This window comes from Buteo buteo, chromosome 13 (assembly GCF_964188355.1).
Source record: "Buteo buteo chromosome 13, bButBut1.hap1.1, whole genome shotgun sequence".
Taxonomy (NCBI): Eukaryota; Metazoa; Chordata; class Aves; order Accipitriformes; family Accipitridae; genus Buteo; species Buteo buteo.
Genome location: NC_134183.1, coordinates 4,508,774 through 4,532,973, shown reverse-complemented (window position 1 = coordinate 4,532,973; position 24,200 = coordinate 4,508,774). Strand labels below are relative to the sequence as shown.

The 24,200-nt window shown below is 39.1% G+C and overlaps 1 protein-coding gene across 1 annotated transcript in view; it reads right to left on the bottom strand.

Moving 5' to 3' along the window:
• The window catches only part of SMURF2 (SMAD specific E3 ubiquitin protein ligase 2), a 66,218-nt gene extending 47,050 nt beyond the window's left edge, over nt 1-19,168 (bottom strand). The window contains exon 1 of the mRNA XM_075044305.1: nt 18,584-19,168. Coding sequence (XP_074900406.1) covers nt 18,584-18,635 — 52 coding nt within the window. The 5' untranslated portion in view covers nt 18,636-19,168. The remainder of the gene's footprint in view (nt 1-18,583) is intronic.
• Nucleotides 19,169-24,200: the final 5,032 nt, after the last annotated feature.

Sequence of the window (24,200 nt, the reverse complement as noted above, 5' to 3'; positions counted from 1 at the left end):
TATTATTTTATCATCCTGCAGTACCAAAAACATAACAGCCATTTTAAAAAAAATTAAAGTAACATTAGCAAGGTTAACTAATCTCAAACCTGCAGAGGTGGTTATTATATGCAAGTGTGAGTGAAGTAAACTCTATTACAAGTATTAACTCAATTATCCTAGAAATATAGAAATAAAATAGTATATAAGAGCTCAGGCAAAGAAAAGGGGATACTCTTATGAGTCACTTCTAAAATCTTACCTCAATCCTTAAAGAGTTGTTTGAAATCCCAGCAGCTACTTTTTAACCAACACCCAGTTTAGACAGAAGTGATTAGTCCAAAATTATCAACTTGCAAAATACGTAAGAGAGCACAGGATTCTTCCTCTGAAGGATGGGTAAATAAAAAAGGTAAAGTGGAAATTTACCCATGTATTTCTCAACTTGTTTTGAAAGGAACAGGGCAGGGGATGGGGACGGAGACGTGGGGGGAGCTAACACAAGAAACAAATTATAGCTCTGTTCCATCTGATGTATTTCGTACACCTCTGAAAATGTGCTGGGGGAAAAAAACGCTAACCAGAAGCAGAGCCCTCAGATTTGTTTCACTGCAGTAGAACTCTCCACCGTCTGAATGATCTCTAGTAGAAGCAACAACAAAAGAAATTCATGATCTAATTACCAACGAGACAAAAATGCCCTGAATTTTAAAAAGGGCTTCAGACAAGAGGCACCTGCAACTAACCCAGACTCCTGGGTATCAGGAATTGTAGATACCAGCAGCTTTCCAGACTGCAGGACCTCTGCCATCTCTGTCCGGACACAGTCACACACTTGATTTAAACAGGAAGTCTCAAAATTCTGTCTCCACTACAGACATGATCCTAGGGGACACTGCTACTGCTGGGGCTTTTCTGGGAAGAGGTGAAAGGAAAAGAACGACCAAAAAAAAAAAAAAAGACACACCAAAATCATGCACATCATTTACCCTTCACGAGTAATTCTCATGCCACTCTTCAGTAAAATGCTGTAAATATTAGTTTTACCAACACTAACAAAAGGACTGTCAGCTGATTTATAAGAAACAATTCCTAAAACACAACAACAGCTAAGGTGACAACTTCCATTAGGGGGAAAAAAAAGTAAATTCTGGCATTTCAAATATATAACTTGAAATATTTCAGTAATTTTAAAAAAATCATTCCCTAATAAAATAACCTTAATGTTAAAGAGTTCATGACAATCATGATTTTGATACTATCACTAGCAAAAATCACTAATTAAGCATCCGCCCTTAATCTAAACTCCTAGTTCAGCACAGTTTTGTTTTACTACTACACCTGATGTACTGAAATCATATTACATGGGGGAATACAGATGAGTGATGCACTCTTTACATCCTTCTGCATTATCATCAATATCCACAACTTTAGACATGGATTCTGATCTGTCTCCCTGATAATATGTGGATCCTGCCTCTTCCTCCTTTAATGCAGTTGAGATATTTAAGCACGCAGTCCCTATATTTACTTTTGGGGGGAAAATTGGTTTTAGTGGAATGCTTTCAACTCTGGAAACTGCCTCTCTCTCTAGAACTTGACAGTTTGGCTTCTACCAAAAAAAAAAAAAAAAAAAAAAAAAGGTCAGCAGAAAGATGTGCGGACTATATACACACCTTTACCTGGTTACTAAGCTTATGCCTCTGATTACATAATTCTGTCTTTACCTGCAGAAATGCAATACCATGTAAGTGGGGAAAATGCCAGCTGCTGCTTAAAGAAAGTACATACAGAAAACCAAGACATCACCATTCATACGTTATTAAAATTCTCATGTACTTCAGTCCAGTCTTTTTCCCCCCTCAGATAACCAGGAAGCCTCATCTCCAGGAACTAATTATATCAGTAGACTACACAATTTATAAACTGATTTAGTTAAATTATTGCAGTCCTTTAATATGAACAGATTCAGTTTAGTTTCTCTGTGTAAACAGATGTGTTCTACAGTACAAACCCAAACAGTTTAAGAAGCTGGTGCTGTTAAACAGAGATGAGTTAATTGGATGAGCAATCCTATTTATTTCAACAAAAGTAAAGCAACTTATGTTAAAGCCATGTTTTTCTTGTTTTGCTTTGTTTTTAGACAAGTTGCTTAAATTATTTAGTCAAATCAGTACAATTTATATACTACTGTAAGAAATAAGATAAAAGGGATTTTAAAGAAACAGAACACCAAGAGCTTCAGATTAAATAGCTCGCCAATATGTGAAAATAAAGAATCTTGCCCCAAAAAGCTTGCCATGCAATTTAAACTACAACTTCAGAAATCTTTTGGGAAGATGCAACGTTCAAGTGGTGAAAAGACATGAATTTTTTTGGAGAAAGAGGAGCATATAGTAGAAGATAATAAGCAGTAGAGAGTGAAGACAAAGATAATGGGAAGCAGGTGAGACTGAAAAGAGGAGTATAAAGCTGATTACATTAATGTAAAAAGTATAACACTGTGAATCAATACTCCTAGCAGTATAGCAAATGCATAAAAATCCAAGAAGGTATTTCCAAGAAGTTAGAGGATATTTTATTGCTAGTCATTTACAAAGTCAGAATGGCTTTCAAACATAATGAGCATGCAAGTATTTCCATCGATCTCAAACACCAGTTACGAGGCTGACTGGAGACAATGGGGATTTTGAGGGGACGCAGAAATGGAAAGCCCTCGTTTACTCTGGTGCCTTTCACTCTAGAAACCTTCAGCTCCACTCACAAAGCGTTATACAAAATATCACTTCTCCTGGTTTCTACTATTTCTTACGTGGTTGCACATGCAAGGTAAAAGCAGCCCCAGTTTTCCAGAGGAACCTTTACATTTGTTTCCTAGGCACACGGCTCCCTGGATATCTCTATTGCTAACTGAGCGCTATTCCAGGCCCCCCCAAATACAATTATTTGCTAAACAATATATTAACTTACCAAATATAATTTTTCCTCTCACAACTATCTTCTTACATGTCAATTATTTAATACAGAACTCCTTCCAATGAACTAATTCCTTTAGTTTCTCTATCATCTATTATCTTCAAGCCAATACGACAATTTATATTAAAACAAGACCAGAGACATGCTAAAACTCTAATCAGCTACATGAACAATGAAGGAACAAAGAGGGCACACGCCTTTTCCCCTTTTACATTCCTTCCACTAGCTTTGTAAACTGTACCTCCTTTCTGCATTGATTATTAACTAAATTTAAGAATTCACAAATATATTTCCTGTTTATCTTTGTGCATTGTAGACCATGAATGGCATTGTCAACGTTAAATAGATACAAGCTTTTAAAATACTAAAAATCAAAATGTAGTGATCGCCTTGGAACTGGAACACTACATCAAACTACATCTCCAGCTAATCATGTATTTTCACTAAATATAAGCAAATAAACTATACTAAGTCGGTTCACCAAGTTCTGCCAGCGTCACTCATTTCATGCTTGCGCTCCAGACACGTAACAGTCCTCACTAAAAGGTGATATTGCCAAAGGGTCACAAGATGGGAATGCTTTTAGGATGCATGCAAACATTTTGTTATTTAACTAAAAGTCAAAAAAGTACCTAAACACATTCAAACTTACAAAAGAGAAATTAGAACAAACAAGTGAGTCACATAGATTTTGATCCTAAATATAGACTGCTGCTCAGGAGACAATAAAAAACACAGGATTGGAGAAGATAAAGTGTTAATCGCATATTTGGTGGGTTATGAGCCAAAGCAGTCTGAGGTTTAAACTGCTTCTGCTCAGTGCTCATCCCATTCAGAGACGATGAATCATTTCCCATTTGGCAACACTTCTGCCTACAAGGCTGTCTTCTGTGAGATTTCTCCTGTATCCTTGTAATAGATTTGCTAATTTAGTACACCTGACTTTGAGCAAAAGCTATTGTTGCCAGCTGTCAGACTAGACCTCGTCCTGTTTATCAGACACATCTAAACCATCCTGTTCTGCCCCAGTCATAGAAACAGAACACTCTTTACTAATCCCAGTGCAGTAAATTACTTTCTAATATCCTTGTTTTTCTTACTCTGCCAAAATACCAACACATCATAGATTTAAAGCAACAGCAAAATCAATTTATCCACAGCAGCTGGGCTCATACCAGTTTATCCAATAACCACATTTTTTTAAAGTCATATTTGCTGTTCTAGTCATTCTGTCCATGAATTCCTGAGTTTCAGCAATAGAGGTTTGACTATTTTAAACAAAGGTAATATAAGCTCACAGGGAGTGCATTCTAGTTTTTTAGGCAGGCCTCCACAGCTCTTTGAAAGATAAATCAGAGCAAAACAAAGTATTAAACGCCTCACACACACTAAAACATTTCCTTGTTTTCCCCAGGGCTTTGTGCATGCAAAAGAAACTGCATTACTTTCTGTTTATAAATATTTGTCTGGACAGCAGCTTAAAAGGGTAGGGGCAACAGAGAAAATATGTGGTGTTTTGGGGTTTTGTTTTGGTTTTTTTAAACCTACCTACAGAGAATCTGGGAAACATATGAAAAAACAATTTGCGTATGACATTTTTACTCCTAAACAAAATATACCAGAACTTAAGTCTTTACATTCTAGATTACATAAATCAGTTATACGAATGCAAAAAAGTAGACTCACTCTTTTCAAGTTTTACAAACTGCCCAGAATTCCTACTGCACTTTAAAAAGCTCACTGTGTTCACAGAAACACATACCCACCCATTAGATACTCTTTTGATACTTGTAGTCTTCCAAATTTTTTAAAACTCTGGATAATAAACAAAGAGATGAGAATGCATCCACCCTGCTAACAAAAAATACAGCGTATTTACATCCGTCTCTTCCATTTTCAGGGGGCTGTGGAGCTGCTTACTCATCTCTAGTGTTCAAATCTGACTTTGTTAATTCATGCTGAGCAGTCGAGGAAGCACACCTGGACTCTTCTACCTGGGACTGACTTGGAAGACCAGTCAGACACCATGATTCAATATGCAAAGGCCATTTACTGTCAGCAGGTTCCACACTACCCTATGGTCATCTTCTGCTACATTTGTTGCCAAAACTAAATTTAACTGTATTTGCCTACTTGTAGGCTAGCTGAGGATCCCTCCTAGCATCTGTCTTCATAACAATATCCACACAACATTCAAAACAGGCTGATGTCTTGACTGGTTTCAGACAGGAAAAAAAATAGTAAAATAAATAAGAAATCAAGAGCACGAACTCCACATAGGAAAGAACTGGAGATCGTTTATGCTATAGGTAGCACAGATTACTTCTAGAATCTAGAGTGAGAACTGCGCACAGCATTGCTAACACATGGTATAAACGAGAAAAGTTGTAGGAAGTTCCTAAAACAAGAAGATGCGAAACACAAGAAATTCATCGGTGCAGGGAAAAAAATAATTTAGAGCAGTTGATACTGATATAGCAAACCTACGTGACACGATTGCTATGATGCAGTTACATACAGGACGCACCTATCTACGAAGCAACTCTTTGGGGATTTGCAGAACATCCCCACCCCAGTAACTGCGCATCTACTGCGACCACCCTGCCCTTGCAAAGGGGCCACGAATCTGGAACTGCCTGCTGCAACCTCCGCTGCAGAGCCAGTACCTCTTCTTCCAGGTGGGACAGAGGAAAGGAACCTGGGAAACAGAACAAGATCTTGGGATTTTAGGAAATTGAGACGCAGTCAGAACAAATAACAGAATTGAGAAGCAGTATTATTTCATTGCCCTACAACAGCTACATAGCTAGTCTAGTCCCCTGTAAAGGCATTGTTCTCACAGCTAAAAGGAAAAAGACCTATATATATGTTTTCACAAGGTTTTTCATTGTAGCATTTGAAATGATGAATCAGATACTGTATTTCAAGTATTATTCATTGGTACAATTTAAGCTAGCCCTGAGCAATCATTAAAGAAAAATATTTGCCAGGAAAAAATAACCCAGAATATATGATTCATTCACTTCTGAAACAATAAAACAGTTCACTATAACAAAAATAACTATATTGTAAATACTTTAATTAAAAAGTTAAAAAAACAGCCAAATACAATGAAGAAAGCATGCCCTTCAAAAAAACCCAAACAAACCACACATGCGTATGTGTGCAAATGCAAAAAAGTCTTATTAGAAAAAGGTAATTCCATGAAATACAGTTAAGACCGTATCTGATGGAAATTGTTCTCTATCCTTCAGCTACTTAAGTTGATAGTCTTAAAACAACAAAGATACAGCTCACCTCTCAAACTCTGACAAGTCACTATTAAGCTGATAAACAGATATTTATTTCAGCCCAAGGTGATGCACGTAGCGTATATCTGAAAAAGAAACAGACCACTATCTTTGGAAAGTTCAGGACAGTAACATCACAGGGACTCCTGAACAACTCCCTGGAAGTAGTCAGGGCTTTCACAGACCTTAAATAATGAAAAGGGGGATCAGCTGAAAAAAAAAAAAAAAAAAAATCAAGTATTTAATAGCTTTATAATTGCCCAAAGCTCAAGAAGGTGTGAAAATGAGCACCTTTTGGGAAAATACATCTTCATAGGAGCAGACTTTGTTTTGGTGTTGTATCAAACATTGGGGGGAAAAAAAGAGAAGCACTGTTAAACATCAACAAGTAACACTGTACAAATATGAAAACAGTTTAAAAAGCTCACTTTTCTTCATGGTTGCACAATATTAAGTGTAAGTTTACTTACAATGAAACCTTGCAGTTTCACATGGTATCAGGTCATTTATTTTTAGTTGACTAAAAAAATCATACATCTCTCAGCACTCTTACAACTTCTCCTCACTTTGTCTATCGATAGCCATTTTCTGAATAGGCCTCTAAAAGAAACTTCAAATAGAACATCATGCCTTTCTCTTGCTGGAGATACACCTGCCCACTAAATGTAGTTTCTGATTTGTTTCTTCACTGTTTAAACTCTTTTGCAGACTCGTGTGTGTGTGTTTAATATACAGAATGAAGATCAAAGTTTTTCACAGCACAGGCAACTCAGTATAAACAAAGCACAGTATATTATATCAATCCACTAACACACTAAACTGTTCCTGTCCAGTGGTGACAAACTGCATAAAATTAGACTCCCCTCTTCTACAGAGAAATCTTTACATACAATCCAAGATCCATCAGAGTACACAAATGATGACTGCCATAGCCTTCTCCGTCCATTTGATATTCAACATATTTGTATTGACTCTGACTAAAAAAGGTCAAATCTTCCATGCAACTAACTCATCAATAGCAAATAACACTTATCTGAAAAAAATATTAATTGTAACTCCAAAACCTTTGTGAATAGATGGCATTTAAATTAGCCAAGGAAACATCAAAACCTACATAATTCAATTATTATCACATATTACTTAACAGAAAGTTCTCACTTTTAAAGCAAGAAAATACTAGCATTAATGAAGTGACGAAGACATCACATTTCTTATTATCGAGAATTAAAAAAAAAAAATAATTCTCAAGTTTGCTAAGAGTTGAAGAATTCCTTTTGTTTTACATGTAAGGAGTAATCCTGATCTTATCTGCAAGCTTTTCTTAGAATTATGTTCTGAATCATGGCCACTTAGAAGCCAGCTCTTAATTCCCTATTTCTTCTATATAGGATCAAGGTGATGAACATGTGGAGCAAAGGAACAGATGGGAGAAATTTTGGGGTGGGTGTTTTTTCCTGTTTGCTTTTAAACTTCTGTCCTCTATTCAACTATAACCGCTTACATTCTTTGCATTTGTTACACATGTTAAGTTCTTATAAAGCACCTCTGCTGTAGATGACAACTTTTTCCAAGCAACACACTTGAATCCCTAACAATAACATAGCACATGCAGCAACAGCATTCCCTGGTTACAAAGCCAAGTGTCAAAAAGTTTGGAAACAGGAGAATCCAGGCTGCCCCTGTGACCCTGTGTCGTGTTCATTGCTGCAACACTAGAGTCTGGGCACCAAAAGATCCCCAGTGCCTTGTCCTGCCAAAAATCAGTCCCCACCACCCGCCCATTTGTCCCGGACAGTTCCTTGTTCCAGGTCACTCCCTTCTCCTCCACCCTCATCCAACTTTTGAACCCTCTGCATTTTAGTTAATGCCTCTCTTCACACTGGGAGCGCACCGCCGAGTTTAGCATTAACAGGATGAAATCAACTCCTGTCCCCAGCCATTTGTTAAACCGTGCATTAATTCCTACTTGGCCAATACAGAGACATCTGCCTATTAACACGTCCCTGTTTGATAGCGTTCCTGCCCAAGAATAAAGGATTCACATGAACAAAGGATTTTTAGTAGATGTGCAATATACTCTTAATCTCATTCTTGAATTTGGTTTAATTTTAACAGAATCTTCCCCAAGTAAATTCAGCCCAATTTAGCTACTCAGCATTAAAAAATTCAGTGTTAGCAGGCTGCTTAACAGCAACTGAAAACACAGTCTTATAATGGGAAGTGCTAACTATAGTTGGCATTACGAGCTCCAGCCTGGTACTGCAAGTTCAACTACAGTTATAAATTCCACTGACAGCGAATAAAAAGCAAAGATGTTTAGACAAAGCAAATCAAAATTGTGTTCAAATTACATGAGGAGGAAACAGTGCTCCTACTCGTCATGCTGCTGAAGTGCAAATGTCAACATTCAGAAGGGTCGGGTTGACCAGGGACAATTTTTCTTTTCATTTACTGCTACTCCATCACAGTGACACAGGGTGGGTGCAGAACAAGTGCATCTCTAGTCTTGGACCACACTAGGAAGAACTATTTAAATGTGGAGAGTGAAGTTTCTAAATTTCAATAAACTTATAAAAAATAAAAAGCTTTTGAATGGGTCCAAAGTACTACCCAGTGTAGATTAAGTTACATTATGCTGATACACAGGAAATAGCTGACTTATTCTACAGGATGAACAATTCACCAGAGGAAAGAAACTTTCAGGAAAAATGATAAATATTGTAATGAGGAAATCCAAGGTACATATTCACAATGCCACATTCAGATTTCACAAATGAACAGAAATTTCTTCATGATCTCTTGGCCACAGAAGCAAGTGAGACATAGATAAATATAAATATATAGTACCTCCTCAGGCAGAGTAACCACTTGCCATTAGGAAGGGGAACAAAAAACTTTATTGTCTATCCTTGTAGATGGGCCTACAGAAATTTTAATCTGCTTTTACCACCTCTGTGTAAGACACGTATTGAGAGAACATCATGAACTGTGGGAACTGCTTAAGGAAGGGAGAGAACACTACATAAATACTTTATTTTATGACAAGCCAGGCACGACGCATGTACTACTGAAAATTACTGTAAGTCACTTTTTCCTTAAAGGCCTTCTCTTTTCCTGTTGCAGAAAAAAGCAGAAACCAACAACATTTTAAATCACCCTTTGACCCAGTTCTTAAGTAGAAATCCCAAACATGAAAGATGTTCACAAAAGGGATACAACATTACATGACATCACAACTTCAGGATAAATCTTGGCCACTCCTGCATTAGTACAATAACAAAGATACAAACCCTTTAACTTTTTGACAAAAAGCACATATCCAGCAATTTAAGACAAACTGGAATTATTGCACGGCATCTTGAATTTACAGATAGCATTTGCTTCTGTAAGAACACAGGGGCATTTCCCCTGTGCAGAGGCATTAATTAGCTTGAACAGACTTCAACAGGAATTTTTCCCCATTCCACACATCCAGACTTGATCAGCTTAATATTATAATGTGATATGTACATTTGAAGATTCTGTTCACCAACACCCTGTGCTTTACCAAACATCCAGAATTGCTAGTTAGACATTTAGAAACACCACGTATATGACCCATTTGAAATTATAAAAGATGGCACTTAAAATTTTCACAGCTGTTCACAGGCTTCAATTACAAAGAAGCTTCTGCAATAGCAGTATAGAACATTTTTTGAACTTTCTACTAGAATCCTCTAAATAAAAGACCCAGAAAATTTCCACTTTGACATGCATTATACCCTTCTTTAAAGTTTGGTCAATTAATGTGTCATACACTGTGAACCCAAGCTTAAAGAAGCCAACCATTTTTAAATTCATAATGAGTAATGCTGAGCAAATGCTCTCCAGCATACAGGAGGACCAAGTCCTTCATGTCCATTTAAATGGAGTACTTAGCAACACATGTATTTTGTGTCTCTTAAAATACATGTATTAATATTAGCATGAGGAATAGAAACACTTGGTATCTTCAGATCTTCACATTGAAAATGCAATCATTATTACTTGGCTAAGAGCAATATTGCAATCAGCAGCATGAAACACAGGAGAGACTTTTGTATGTTTTAGCCCAAGTACAGGAACCCGCATTTGTTCTCTACTTCCACTATAAGGTGACACAAAACCTGGTATACTTACAGTGTCTTCATGTTCCTGTGTCAGCTCAGCTCCTCTGGCTGGCTCTTGATCACTTTTGCCCCACTCTGTTCTGTTTCACCTTTACAAATGACCCCTTCTGCCTCCAAATGACCACATCTGCCTACACCAGCTCCAGCTTTATAAAGTTTCTTCTCTCACATCTGGTATCACCTTTTATAAATTAAGACAGAAGTACTTATTTTGCTGCTAAACAAAGAGGAGGATATCTTAATATTAACTACACCTAGGCACAATGCTACTACTCATTTAGTCCGGCATATAGTCTTCTATACAGAGCTATAAACTGTTATTTTAATAAATCCATCAGGGAAAATAGTGGGTGAGAGCTTTTTCTCTGAAAATAAATATTTATACACATAAATGAATCATTTCAGAACAACATAAGGTGAAAATTTTCTGTTAAAAATTCAATTGAAGAATTATTTGTCATAAGGACACCTAAATGCTTGGCACAATTAATGCTATGAATTTCTATCCCAGACAGTTAAGCATGAATGTAATTCTATGCATTTTATCTGGACATGTTTAGTTCCTTTGCACATTTAAGGATTATTTTTTTTTAACCATCCATCTTTATAAATACTCTAACGGAGATAAGATCTTCCTTCTTCCACCAAGAATAAGAGGATCCATTTTAATACATTCACATGTTTTCCATGAAAAATAATTGCAAAAAGTAGTAGACTACCTTTCACTAAAATAAAACAGCAAACTTTGAGTATACTCTGTCCACAGTCTTCATGTCCTATGATATGCACAAAGCACATGTTTTACCATACACAGTTTTAGAAGCACGCAGCCTAGTCTTTATTTGTATTACAAAGAAATCACCAAGTTGGCTCAAGTTTTCAGAAAATGCCTCTAGTATTACTGATACAGATTCCCACCTTTGATTAAGCACAACTGCATCTATAATTGAATTTATGTATGCATCTATATATAAACTCTGAATCAAATAGTTAGGTATGTTAAAAAGAAGTATCATTACAGATATATTAGTTATGACTCCATTTAACTCCATCACTAATATTAAAATCTGGGTCAAGGCAGAATGAAAATTAGTGTATGTCACTTGTCTAAAACTATTTCATGGGATCAGCCAAGATACGGCCCCAATCCCACCAACAGCGTGCTGTTCTGCAAACACCTGGCTGACTTAAGCTACCACCCTCACACACACACGACAACCCACAACAGTCCTCCTCTACACCCAGTTAAAAAGGGGGACCAGAGGAAGAGGTTGCTTTTAAATCGGATATATTCCTCAGCCCACCCCATCTGACAGCATGGGATGGAGCAGAGGGATGTGTGCATCCCAAAAAAACAGTGCTGCGGCTTGGAAAGCCTTACTATGGCATTGTCACTCTAATGTTTGTGGCAAGATGGCATCACACATGCTAATTTAAGCATGAATAGTAGAATCTGGGTACATATTTTTACTGTGACCTGTAAATTACATAGTCTGTACATGCTCTGCATATTTGAAACAACTTAAATTAATTCATTATAGAAAGGATGCATTGAACCAGTTTACACTGACAATACCAAAGCCGTGCTTGGAGTGACTCTCCCTTTCTGCACGAAAACAACCCTGGTTAAATTGTGTTAAATATGTACTGGCCAAGAGTCATTCCAGAAAATTAACAACAGGATACAGCCACATAAACTCACATACCGCTACTTTTTCTTTCACTGTCAGAATTTTGAAAATGTGAATAACACTTCATCTAAGCAATACTTTTTACTCACTTTTGGGGATACCAGTCCTCCTAGTCTAATTTGCCTGAGCAACAGCAAAAAAAGTATTTTGAAGTAGGAAAAAAGTAATTGCCAAGAATCTGCAGGATGCTAAAATACAGCTGATGGTGCTGCATCACAAATACAGCATGTAAGAGAGAACTGAACCCAGATCATCCCAAATGCATAGTTGCAGAAGGCCCAAAACAGAACCATGTTTACTGTGGATTTGAAGTCAAGAGAAACAATGTTCATGGGCAGAAAGTCAAAAGGTAGTGGCTCTAAATCCCAGCTTTACATGGTTTATCCTTTTTATGATCTTGAGCATGTCTACTCTCCATTCCGTATCAGTCTCTCCACTTAAAACTCAGATGATAATGCTTAGCCAATTTTGTCCTGAGCTTTGTTATCTACAGATGAAGATTTCTTTAAAGTTACAAGCATTCTTATCTATGCTTTCATTGAAAGTATTTAAAGTTTAAGTAGCAAGAAAAAGTCAACAGTTTGCTTCCTTGAATATGCTACTGTCAAATGTCCCTCAAGATTTTGATCCTCTTTCCCAAATAGGAAATGTGCTTTGCTAATAGCAGACATGCACTGTAGCTACTTTTATATGTATTGTCTAACATTATTGAGATTAATCCCTATCAGCCCCTCAGAAGTCACTGGAATGATCTCAGACATTGCACGTGTCATGAGTATTTACATTTCACATATTAAAGCATGCACGTAATAGCCTGCGTAGTAATGTACTCATGCCATTAAGCCAAGTCAGAAGTTAGGTCATCTCATTATTGCAATGAGAGGAGGGAAGACACCCAAAGAAATCATCCACGTTTTTAAACACTCACAAGGTCTGGCCCAATAGTGAGATGCCATTTTAAGTAAGATGGCAAAGCAAGGACACACTTCAAAGGCCATGAGATAAAACAGAACAAAACATTAAAAGTTGTCTTCTTTTAGGGATCAACCCATTCACCTTAGGAACATAAAGAAGACAAAATGTCTTCATCTGGGACCTGATCAGATTTTCAGTGTGATTAACAAACAAAAAAGAAAAAAGAAAATAGAAAATAATTTATCACCACTAGCTGAGTTACTTAGCTAAGTTCAGCCTTGCAGACAGACATTATGGGACAGCTTAAACTCTTTAAATGTAACTGAAAAGTACATTCTAAAAATTACTCGCTATTTTTCTACACCCACGGTTTTGCTTTTATTTTTTCCCCAAAAGCTTTATTTTTTTAAACATTAACATTAGGACTGACTGCAGATTTTCCATACGTCTCCTGCCTATGACCCATGTTACCTACACATTCAAATCCTGTACTCGCTTCTACTCGATGCTTTCCTGATTCTACAACCAAAGATGAATATTAGGCCTTTTTGCTCCTGTAGAACTGTTTTCCTACTATGATTTCCTCCCCCAAACCCTTTTTGATCTTTTTCCTTGTCACGATACCCCATTACATATCCTTGAACACTGATACCTAATTTTATACCCAGATGAATAAAACTTTGTCATATAAGCTGATCCTGTTGAAACAAGCAGTTGAGACCGCTCCATACAGCTGCTCAGTTGTTTATTGCAATTCTTTGGTGTACCTGTGATCCACAACTGATTTATATGTACATAAATATCTATAACTATGTACTGTATATATAAAGAGCATATATACACACACACTTCATACTTTGATGAAAATATTGAGGGCCAAGCATCCATCAATCCCTATACAATCTGATTAGACACATGCCTATTGACTTTGTTAAGACGGCACCAGTTTAATCCACCTACTATGTAATTTATTGATTCTAATTTCTTAAGTACTAGTTTTTTGTAAGTCATGTGTCATTAAGTCAAATACACCTTACATGAAGGAACCCCATTGTTTTATTGTTGACCAAAGCCTATCTAACTATAGGTTGCTGGTAAAGGAGGCAGTACTGCCCTCTTTTCAGCTTCTCATGTGCATCCCTCTCCTTCAATGCAAAAACCTCATTTTTTTCTTGGTAGGATTAGCTTTGAGCTCATCAAATAGCTATACAGTTGCTGGAGTCAACAGAAGGGAAGGCCCAGAAAAGTGAAGCCAGGGACTACAAAGAATAAAAAGAAACAGCACTCAGATTTTAAACTGACCTAAAATTGCACTACGATTTAAGTCAACTATGAAACCATATCCTTGCTACTTAAAAATATAGGTAGCTACTTTATCAATCAGTAATGCTGTTCCTACAATGCAGCTCTACTATCCATAAACTTCAGTCCCACTTCCAAAAACACTAATGAGAATTCAGAATTTTGGTTAACCACTGTTTTCGATTATATTAACTGTTAGATTTATCCACTGCAAAAAACAGGTTTGGAGATTCCACACTGTTTTGCAAAACTCAAGAATATTCTGGCTTTTTCTAAATAATACATATCTTTCTTGAGAAATATTATTAACATCACAAGAGTTTCTAGGAACTGATAAAAAAAACCTAGCACCTTCTTCCTTCAACACTATAACCTTATAGTACAGTACCACCTTTGTACCGTAAGGAATGAATAGACAGCAAAATCAACAAGAGAGATAGTAGGCAGAAGATGAGATGCTGTCTATTTTCTACAACACAAGATCCAGTGCTTTTATTTCCCTAATTAGCAACTTCTGCCAGGAAACCTAAAACTTTACAGTAGTAAGGAGGAAGAAAATCAGATCTAACAACTCTTCAGGCCTACCTCTGATTCTTTACCAACATCACTCTTCCAGCTCATTCCAGTTTTATCCACGGGATATTTATTACCACCTTTTACAATACAGTGTAACTGTGCTTTGTGGCTATCAAAGTATCTTTACTTGTTAACTATTCCAACACAAATGCTAGCTCTAACACATGAACTAAATAAATTCATGTGCTCACCTTTACACAACTCAATATATTCTAGTGCCCATGTAGTTCTTCAGACTTCAAACTGATTTTAAAATACGTCTTTCTACTTGATAAAAACAGCCCTATGGACTTCATTCAGATAACTGTCATTGATATCGTAAGTGAAAGCAGTCAAATGTAACTATTTTAATGTCACATAATTCACAGATTAGGACATAAAATATTTACTGAGCAACTGAAAGCTACGGTCATTTCTCAGTTTTCTGAAGAATATAAGATTAATGCAATTCAACATGGGGGGTGAAAGAAAGAAGAGTGCATTCTGCCTGAGAGTATAGTATCTTTACAAATCCACAAATTCAACACAACACTGAGAAAAATCACAGTAAGAACGGAAGGGGGATGACTGCACTTGCAGCTTTTGTACAACTCGGATGTACTCAGGATAGGACTAGATAAAATGGTGGTACAACTGTCACAGTTGAAGGGACTTTCCTTATATTAGGAATTCCTGGGATAATGTTATTACAAGCTGCTAAGATAAATTTTGGAGAAGACTAGTGCAATTCTAGACTTTAGCTAACTTAAATTACATTGCCTATATTTTAATCTGAAACAAGCACTTGCGCCTCATACTAGAAGTGAAATATCATCAGAAGGCATAATATTTGGGTTTTAACAATTATCCACCAACTTACTAGCTCAAGGTTGTGCAAAATGCATTGACATACGTGTCACTAAAGATTCAAGTGATATTTACAAGACAACTAAACCTAGGAGCAAAAGAATAACCTTTTATAAGAAATGTATAACACAGATGCACTGCAAACTAAATAAAAACTTACTAGAAGTATGCCACCGCTGTGGTTTTTCTCTGTTATGGAACCCAGACCTAAATAAACTGTTAAACACTTAGTGTAAAGGTATGCCAAACATTTCTCAGAACTTTCTTAAGGTCCCAACAAAGAATCAACCTTTTTTGCAAAATGAGACCTAGGTTAAATATTTTATTTGGCTCCTCAAGATGGACTGAGAAGTTGGGCACTAGCTCCAGATCAGTTCTTGGACTCACATCAAACATTACCCTGTCATTTATCCAGTCAGTCAAAACAATGTTTTCCATCTAAACCTTTAATGTTTATGTCCTGAAAAACTGCTAATTGAATCCAGTTCTTGAAATTCATTTTTTAATCTATACCATCTAATTTAGAGATAATGAACAGAAAAGATAACTATTATATCATGATTGCAGAATTAATCCTATAAATATTCAAGCCAAAACAGAAGACTGCTAGTTTCATACAGCCAAAGAAAATTAAGATTAAATAGCATTTGTCAGTTCAAGAATAAACTTTTAAAAGCACTGGATATACAGATTCTTTTAATTCCAAACAGTTTTAGAATTCAAGAGCCCTCAAACTGCTTTTCCAATCAAAAAGGGTAATCAAAACCACGCAGAACACTTAAAACTATTCTTAGGCAAGAACTGACAACATGTCAGCTGAATTAATAAAATTCAGTATTTTTCTTAAACATGTAAAGCTTCCTTACAACAAATGACCTTATGTGAAACAACTCACAATTAGCTAAGGCATAAAATACTGCAAGCCTTTTTAACTCGAGAAATAGGCCAATGTTTCATATAAACTTCCAAGTAACAGAACTGGTACTCAGCAACTGCAAGAGCTGCTAACCTTGGAAGAGTCCCTAGAAAGACAATTTTGCCAGCGTCCCATGCTCCGCATATTCCCTTCCTAAAATATATGATGACAAAAAAAACCCTCAGAAACGTTCCTTAAGATTGTACCTGCTTCTTTTGGGGACTGACCACTCAACCAAAACTCCGTATGTAAAGCTACTGCCTATTTCTTGCTCTCGATCACACTCCCCATAACATACTTATATTGTCACAGACACGGTTTCATTATATGCTTAAACCTTAATAAAAATAAAATAAATATGAACAAATTGGAACACAAAATCCAAAGGTGAAAGAGACAACTCCCTAAACAGTACTTTCCATGCTTTTACATAAGGCTACAGACCATTTTTAATGTTTCAAAGATAAGCAAGTCTGAGCACTCACTGCTCAGGAAAAAAAGTATTAAAGTGCTGCATCATAAAGCAATAACCTGAAGAGAAAGCTACAAAACACTCTGTAAAAACAAGGCAGCACTGTTTCATGCATCAGTCCCAGCTATGCTTATTTTAAGAGTTTTATTTCTAAGTGTAATATATAGACACTCACAAATCTCCATGAAAACTAGATTACAAATTTAGTCCAAGTATTTCCAAAGTAAAACATAACCAGATACATTTTACTTTCCCTGTAAAAATAGCATACTTTGAAAAATAAGTATGAAAACACCTCTTTAATAGGTATTAAACTGGAAATATTTCTCATGCACCTAAAGTAAATATATCAACTCTTTTAGTATTTTTAAAAACGTTTGTTTTGCAAGCTGGTTCAATACACTATATGCAGAGAAGAGTATTCACAGTGTTATCTGTTATTTTCTAATCGCTTACCTTCATGCACTGACACTTTAGAACACAAAATATCATTTATCTGCTGGGGGACTTACAGTACTTTGAACTAGCTCTTTTCTTTAAAGACTTCTGTATTTTTTTTTCAGAAAGCTCTAGCAGAACTTCCAAGGTTTTTCTTCTAAACCTATTTACCTGGGTTCTTATATGGAAAAGAACATACTTTTAAGTATTCAAAACCAACTTATTTTCCTTCCCAGCACGCAGGTGAACAGTTTTTATGATATTTTAAAATTATATTAGAGGTCAAGTGGTCTTCTGAAAGAGGGCAGCGTAAAGGCGCTTTACCAGACGACCTGTGTACAATCTTAACTGAGGAAGTTGGTTTAAAAAAAAACACCAAAAACCCAAAGCAACAAAAAACAATAAACAAAGAGATCAAAACAAAGAGTGTGACAGTTTCTTTCGAGTTTTCACTGAGAAGACGAAGGGGACCCACAACAAAAAAACCAAACAACAAAAAAAGTTGGGGTGCGGAGGAAGAGGAGAAGGTGCCCCAGTGCCTGAAGTTCACCCCGGCCGCCTCCCCCACGCCTGGAGACCCCCGGCGGGCTGCGGGGAGAGCCCGGGCCCGGGCCCGGGGCCGGGCCGGGCGGTGAGGGCGGGCGGCACCCCCGCCCCGGAGCCCGTAAAGACATGTTGTTCCGGAGGCACGGACCCCGCGGTGGGGCAGGGAAGAGCTCACCGGCCCCGACCGACCCCCGCCACCACCACCCCCCCCCCCCGAGGCCTGAGGGACTCCTCCGGCCCCAGGTTCAACCTCAAAGACACATGGAGGGAGCCCGGCTCCCGCCTCTCCCACAGCTGGGCTCTCCTCACCCCCGCTCCCCCCCGGGAGGCCGGGCTTCGCCGCTCGCCGAGCACCCCGCTGCTCTTCCCTGCCCCTCCTTGCCCGACACGGCGGCCCGAACACCCCCCGCCGCCCGGCCGGGCGGGTGAGGTGAGTGGGCGGGTGGGTGGCAGGCCCCGGGGTCGGAGTCTGCCCCGCTCAGCCTCACCTGTCAGTCGCAGCTTGACGGGCCCGTTCCGCCGGGCCCCTTGGTTGGACATGTCCTCGGCGGGCTCGGCGCTGCCTTGCCCGGGGCTCCCCCTGCCTCTGGGTCCGGGAAGGGAGACGGGGGAGGAGGAGGAGGAGAAGGGGGGGCGGGGGAGGCGCTAATGGAGTCGGGCCGGGCGCTCAGGGCAGCGGCGGCGGCGGCCGCCGGAGGAGGAGGAGGAGGAGAAGCCCGGATGTGCCCAGCGTCGCCATGAGCGGGGCCGGGGCCGAGGAAGAGGCGGAGGAGGAGGAGACGCGGCCGCCTTCCCCGCTTCCCTTCCCTCAGCTTCCCCGCCCCCCCCGCCTCGGCCTCGCAGTCCGGGGCGGCGAGCTACAACAAAGCCGGGGACGGAGGTTGCACGGCGGGCTGGACGGACGGACGGACAGACAGACAGACGGCCGCCTCGTCTCGTCTCCCCTCCCCCGGCTCGGCCCGGCCTGCCCCCCCTGGGGGAGGACGCCTGCCCGCCCGCCCTCCCCTTCGCCGGGCAGGGGGGGGAAGGCCGCCCCGCCTCGGGGTCTGCCCGGGGATGCCGAAGGGGGAACCGCGTCAGGTGGCGTCGACGCTTGGGGTCGTCCCTGGGAGAGATGAGGGAAAGGGGGGGTGGGGTGGATTGCCATGGCTGGGAGGGAGAGGAGGGGGGAGACGGGGAGGAAGGTGGCAGTGAAGTTGGGGGGGTGGTTGGGACGGGAGAATTAACGGTACAAATGGGAAAAGGCCGCAGGGGTGAGAATTCAGAGCCGTGGGGTGGTCACTCGAGGTGTGCTGCTGGTCCGGGGCAGCGTTTTGCGTGGGTAGGGGGTGACGGACCGGCTGTGGAAACTGTTAAACTTTGGACCGATTCACTTATTAGCTGCGCTTTGTGGAAATCGGCAGCCCAGTTCTGTGAGCTGCCGTTCTCAAATTAAAAAAAAAAAAAGGCTTGCATCCACGCCGTGTGGCCTAATTTAACTCCCATCCCAGAGAAAAGGTGACTCTTTCCAGACTTTTCCCAGCACTGCAGCACGCTTTGAGCGAGGGGAGCTCCACGCTGCAGCGGAGTCCCGGGCGGATTTCTGCAGGGTCAAAGGGGCCTCTGAAGGGTGGGAATAGCTCCCAGAAAAGCTACGAAGATGGCCACGGTAAAGTTTACCTTAGAAGACTGAGCTAATAAACCACACACCTATTCTTACTAACAACCTTACTAACACTCTGTGCTCATTCAGTCCTGTCATTGCACTGGCTTCTTCCTGCTGAGGCAACCTGTAAAGTATTATCACACGGGTAGTCATAGATTACGATCCAGCCTATGGATCAGGATCCGAACATGGGATGAAAAGATGACCTGTGCTTCACAGAGTTTATCTACACAGCCTAGGAGGTTTACTGTCTGAAGTTACATACACAGAACTGAGCTGTAAGCGTGTCTGGAGCGGTCCCATCTTGAGTGAGCTTAGAGTTTAGGCCTCATTAGATCAAATCTGGGGCGAGGAACTGATTTTTTCCCACTGAAGGCGTTGGAAGTGGTTCTCAAAAGCTTTCCTCCCTTAAAATGAGACCCCTCCCCACAGTGGGTACGTGCGGACTCACATCTCCTTCCTCCCAAAGTGTGTCTTAAGCACCAGGTTCTTCCAGGTGGAAATTTTCCATGGTTCCTGCTGTGGTGGCACTGCTGTTCCAGTGTCACTTCACCCAGGAGCAGTGGAGTCCTGGGATCAGGACCTGGGATCCCTTCCTCACACAGGACTCTCTCTGTTGGCCGTGCAATTGCCTGTTTAACACAAAGCAAGCAAACGTTAGAAACAAACCTTTCTTTACAGCATAGGCAGAGCACAAGAGAAAGTGCTGATTCATTGCTTAGCCACTATTTCAAGCAAAGAGAATTTGAAACAAGTGAAGTCTAAACTTCCCTTACTACAAAACACAGACACAATATATCTGCTGATTTTATGGCTTATATGCTGCACTGAAACAGTTTAAAAGTTACTTTATAATAGTTATGTAAATTCACACACACCTCAAAGACATTCCAGGTGTCCTGATTCCTGCATTAAAAAAAAAAAAAGAAGAAAAATCAGTCTTCATAATTGAAGGTCATACTATTAAAGTTTCAATCTGTTGCAAATTCACACAGCCAGGTCATTATCCTTTTCTAAAACCAACTATAAAAAGCAAATGGCTGATGGTTTGCAAATATTGCAACATTATCTGGCCACTGCTGAACTGAATAGAAAAACAAAATATAAAGCCACTTTTCACATACTTAACATATTTCTAGGTTATTCTAGATTTTTCCTAATGTGATGATTATTTGTTTCGGGGTCTTGCAGCACACTCTGGACCTAGCATTCAATAATTCTGATATAATATGACAAAAGTATTTAATGTTATGTTAAACATAGTACTCTTGCTACGTGATCTCTTTCCAATGGATAACTAGTGTGTCAGACATTAATTGCAATGCCAATACTTAAAAAAACCCACAACTACTGGGATTAAATATAGTATTTCATTGCTCAGTAGGTATATGAACATTTTAACACTTTCATTAAAGGTGTATTTTAGAGGTCATGAAGTATAATTAGTTTCATACTGCTTTTCAGAAATCAACTTGCTGAACTATACATTTTTTCTAAGATTTTTGGACAGGCTGCTCACCTTTCAGTGAAAATACTGTGATATATTGCAAGTGTTAGAGCATTAATTGACAGTTTATGCATTTGGGTCACTATAAAACACATGGGCTGCAAGATTGCTGCTGCTGTTGTGCATTTTTTTTTTAAATATGTGCAATATTTGATTGTGTGTGTTTATTTTTAAATAACCTACATGACTTGAGCCTTTTTTACTAATACATCCAAAATGCATCCGTGACACATAGGAAAGTCCTATATAGTAGGTATGTATTTAATAGGGTGAGAGAAGAGGGGGTTTAGCTCTCAATAGTACCTGCAGGCATGGTTCATGTCCCATTTAGGTCAGGACTATGTCCTCTCTTGACTAACGTAGGTAGAAATGAACTAGATCAGATTGCACTTGGCTAGACAAACACACCAGATGCAAACCGCTCGCTTCTTCCCTTCTGGCTTTGTATAAGCATTACAGTGACTGCACCTTGGATGTCCTACACATGTTTCTCTCCTATCTCCCAATTCTGTAGGGAAATCAGGATTTTTATTCATTGCTCCCCTTCACTGAGTAGAATTGACAAGCAGGATTTAAGACAAGCAGCTCCTTGAGGGATCTGTGCAAGATCTGCAGCGAGCAGAGGTCAGGCAGTCTTCCAAAGCACCAAGAACAGCAGCGAATGTAGGAGACCAAAGATACTGACAGTACCCAGTGATCGAAAAGTGCTACTTTTCCAACAAAAGAATTCCACACAAAATGTTACGAGCCCGAATTTCTTGTGCCAGTGCTATCCCCCAAATTCTTAAAATATTCTCAGATTAATGGAACAGATATCTTGCTGATCCTGCTTTAGGTTTTAGAAGCCAACAGTTTACAGTAAATTTTGTCTATGCAGTTCCATTTCAAGGGCGAAAAGAGGTTTCATGCTTTACGGTGCTGATCTTGCAAGATAAGCAAGCAAATATCATCACTAACTGCTGACAAGTGATCCGTGTTTCACTCTAGGCTGATATCATTGAGCAACAAATCCTTTCAAGATGAGGTAGCTAGCTCAGATCCAGAGGGAAGGGAGTGCCCTGCATCACACCGGAGCTCACTTTTGGATGACAGCCTTGCTGCTGGACTCGGGAGGGAGTCCCATCCAGTCGTCTTCAGCCAGAAGTTAGCAACTGAGGCACAATCTCAAGGGTTGGACGAAATGTATAGAAAAGGGGTAAGCTCAGGCATCTCTAGGACACCGACAGGATTGTAGAGGAGTCTATAAGGACAAAATAATTTAATAGTTGGTATCATATTAGTGAAATTTTTGAAGAAGTATTTAGAAACACAAAAACTTCCTTTGTTCTATGGCTGCACAAAAAAAGGACTTTGATTTCTTCAATTTCCCAATAGGAAGAAGAAGGCTTTGCATTCATAGATATTTCTCCAAGGATTTAGTGGTTTTGGACACTGGGAAACATGAACAAACATCTTTAACCAAATAGTGTTCATTTTCAGAAGAGGACAGTTGTAGTTAGTTTTTTGGAAGTGAGGTCCTCTCCATCTTTAGAAATGGAAGAGTACACTGGAAACTCATTCCTCAGCATGTGGTATGTGTTGAAAGCAAATCAACATTTAAGAATTACATTCCATTTCTTTCGGTGTAGAGGTTTAATCACACCACATTCTTTCAGCAGTAATGAGAGCTGGCTGGTGTTATATCACATTCTTCCCCAGCTTCTGTGATGATATCAAGAAAGCAAGAGAGTTCTGCCCCTATTATTAAGCTTTTGTGAGTAAATTGAAAGGTTAAAACTATTTTCCTGAGACAATTTAAAAAAAATAAAGATATTTAAAATTATCTAGATTGTATTTCTTTCTACCGGTCGTCATTTAATAAATTTCCCATAGCCTGTCGTGGTTGAGTTATAGACACCACCCCTAGAGACCATGCAGTTAAAGACAGCGTTGTTCAGAAGAGAATGACACCTCTATTTCCTTTTTCTCTATGATGTATTTCCCTTGTATGTGCAACTGTTAATGCTAAATGCCTATTTTTGCCACCTAATGGTGTGGTTCTGAGAACAAAAGTATTACAGAAGTATGTAGCTAGGCTACCCCATTAAGATTTAAACTTATCAGGTCCAATTTCATCTGAAAAGTAATAAATTTGAAATATTCACAGAAGTCTCTTCCATTTCTTATCACATCAATATATATTTTTTTTTTTTTGGCAAAGCTTTGTTAATGTTGACAAAAAAAAAGGCTAAATAAAAAAAGAAATTGTGAAAAATGATGAATATTTATACCACCAGTGTTCCCTGACTCTTAATTTGCCTGATTAACTTGTTCCCTTTCAAAGCATTCCTATTTATCACTTTGCAAAGCATCATTGTAAAGACATCTTAGTTTGTTTGCCTGCAATATACTTTTCACTAGCATGTACTGTCTCTCCCAAGCCAATTTCCACCATTGAAAGCAAGGGTCTTCAAAGCAAAGACTTCCTCTTATCGTGTTAATACAGTCCTTAATAACAAGTAGGCCTTATCTACATTGATGTCCCAACACACTACTTGGTAAAATCTAGCCATTAGACTAGATTAGCAGCCTTGCCCTGCTCCATCAACATCTTTGCTTGCAACAGGGATCATTCTCTTAGTCTGCTGCTTTGGCACAGGTTTTTCTTCTAATCCTTCTCTAATCCAAGCATAACTTCTTACTGTACCAAAAGTACTTCCTAAATTCGTTGCAGATACATCACATTTCTATCCTGTTCCGGAATAGAATTCTGTCCTCCATGAGGCTTTCTGTTATCTTCCCTGCTGCTCTTCTGCTCAAAAGGATCAAACCCTACCGAAGTCATGTATAAAGTGCTTCTGCACTTCAGGAAGAAAGAACAGGAACAGATAGTTTCATTTTGTACAAGATTCCTTATTTCCCTTTGCACATTATGAAAATTATCAGACTGCAGCATTGTTTGTGTTGCTATTGA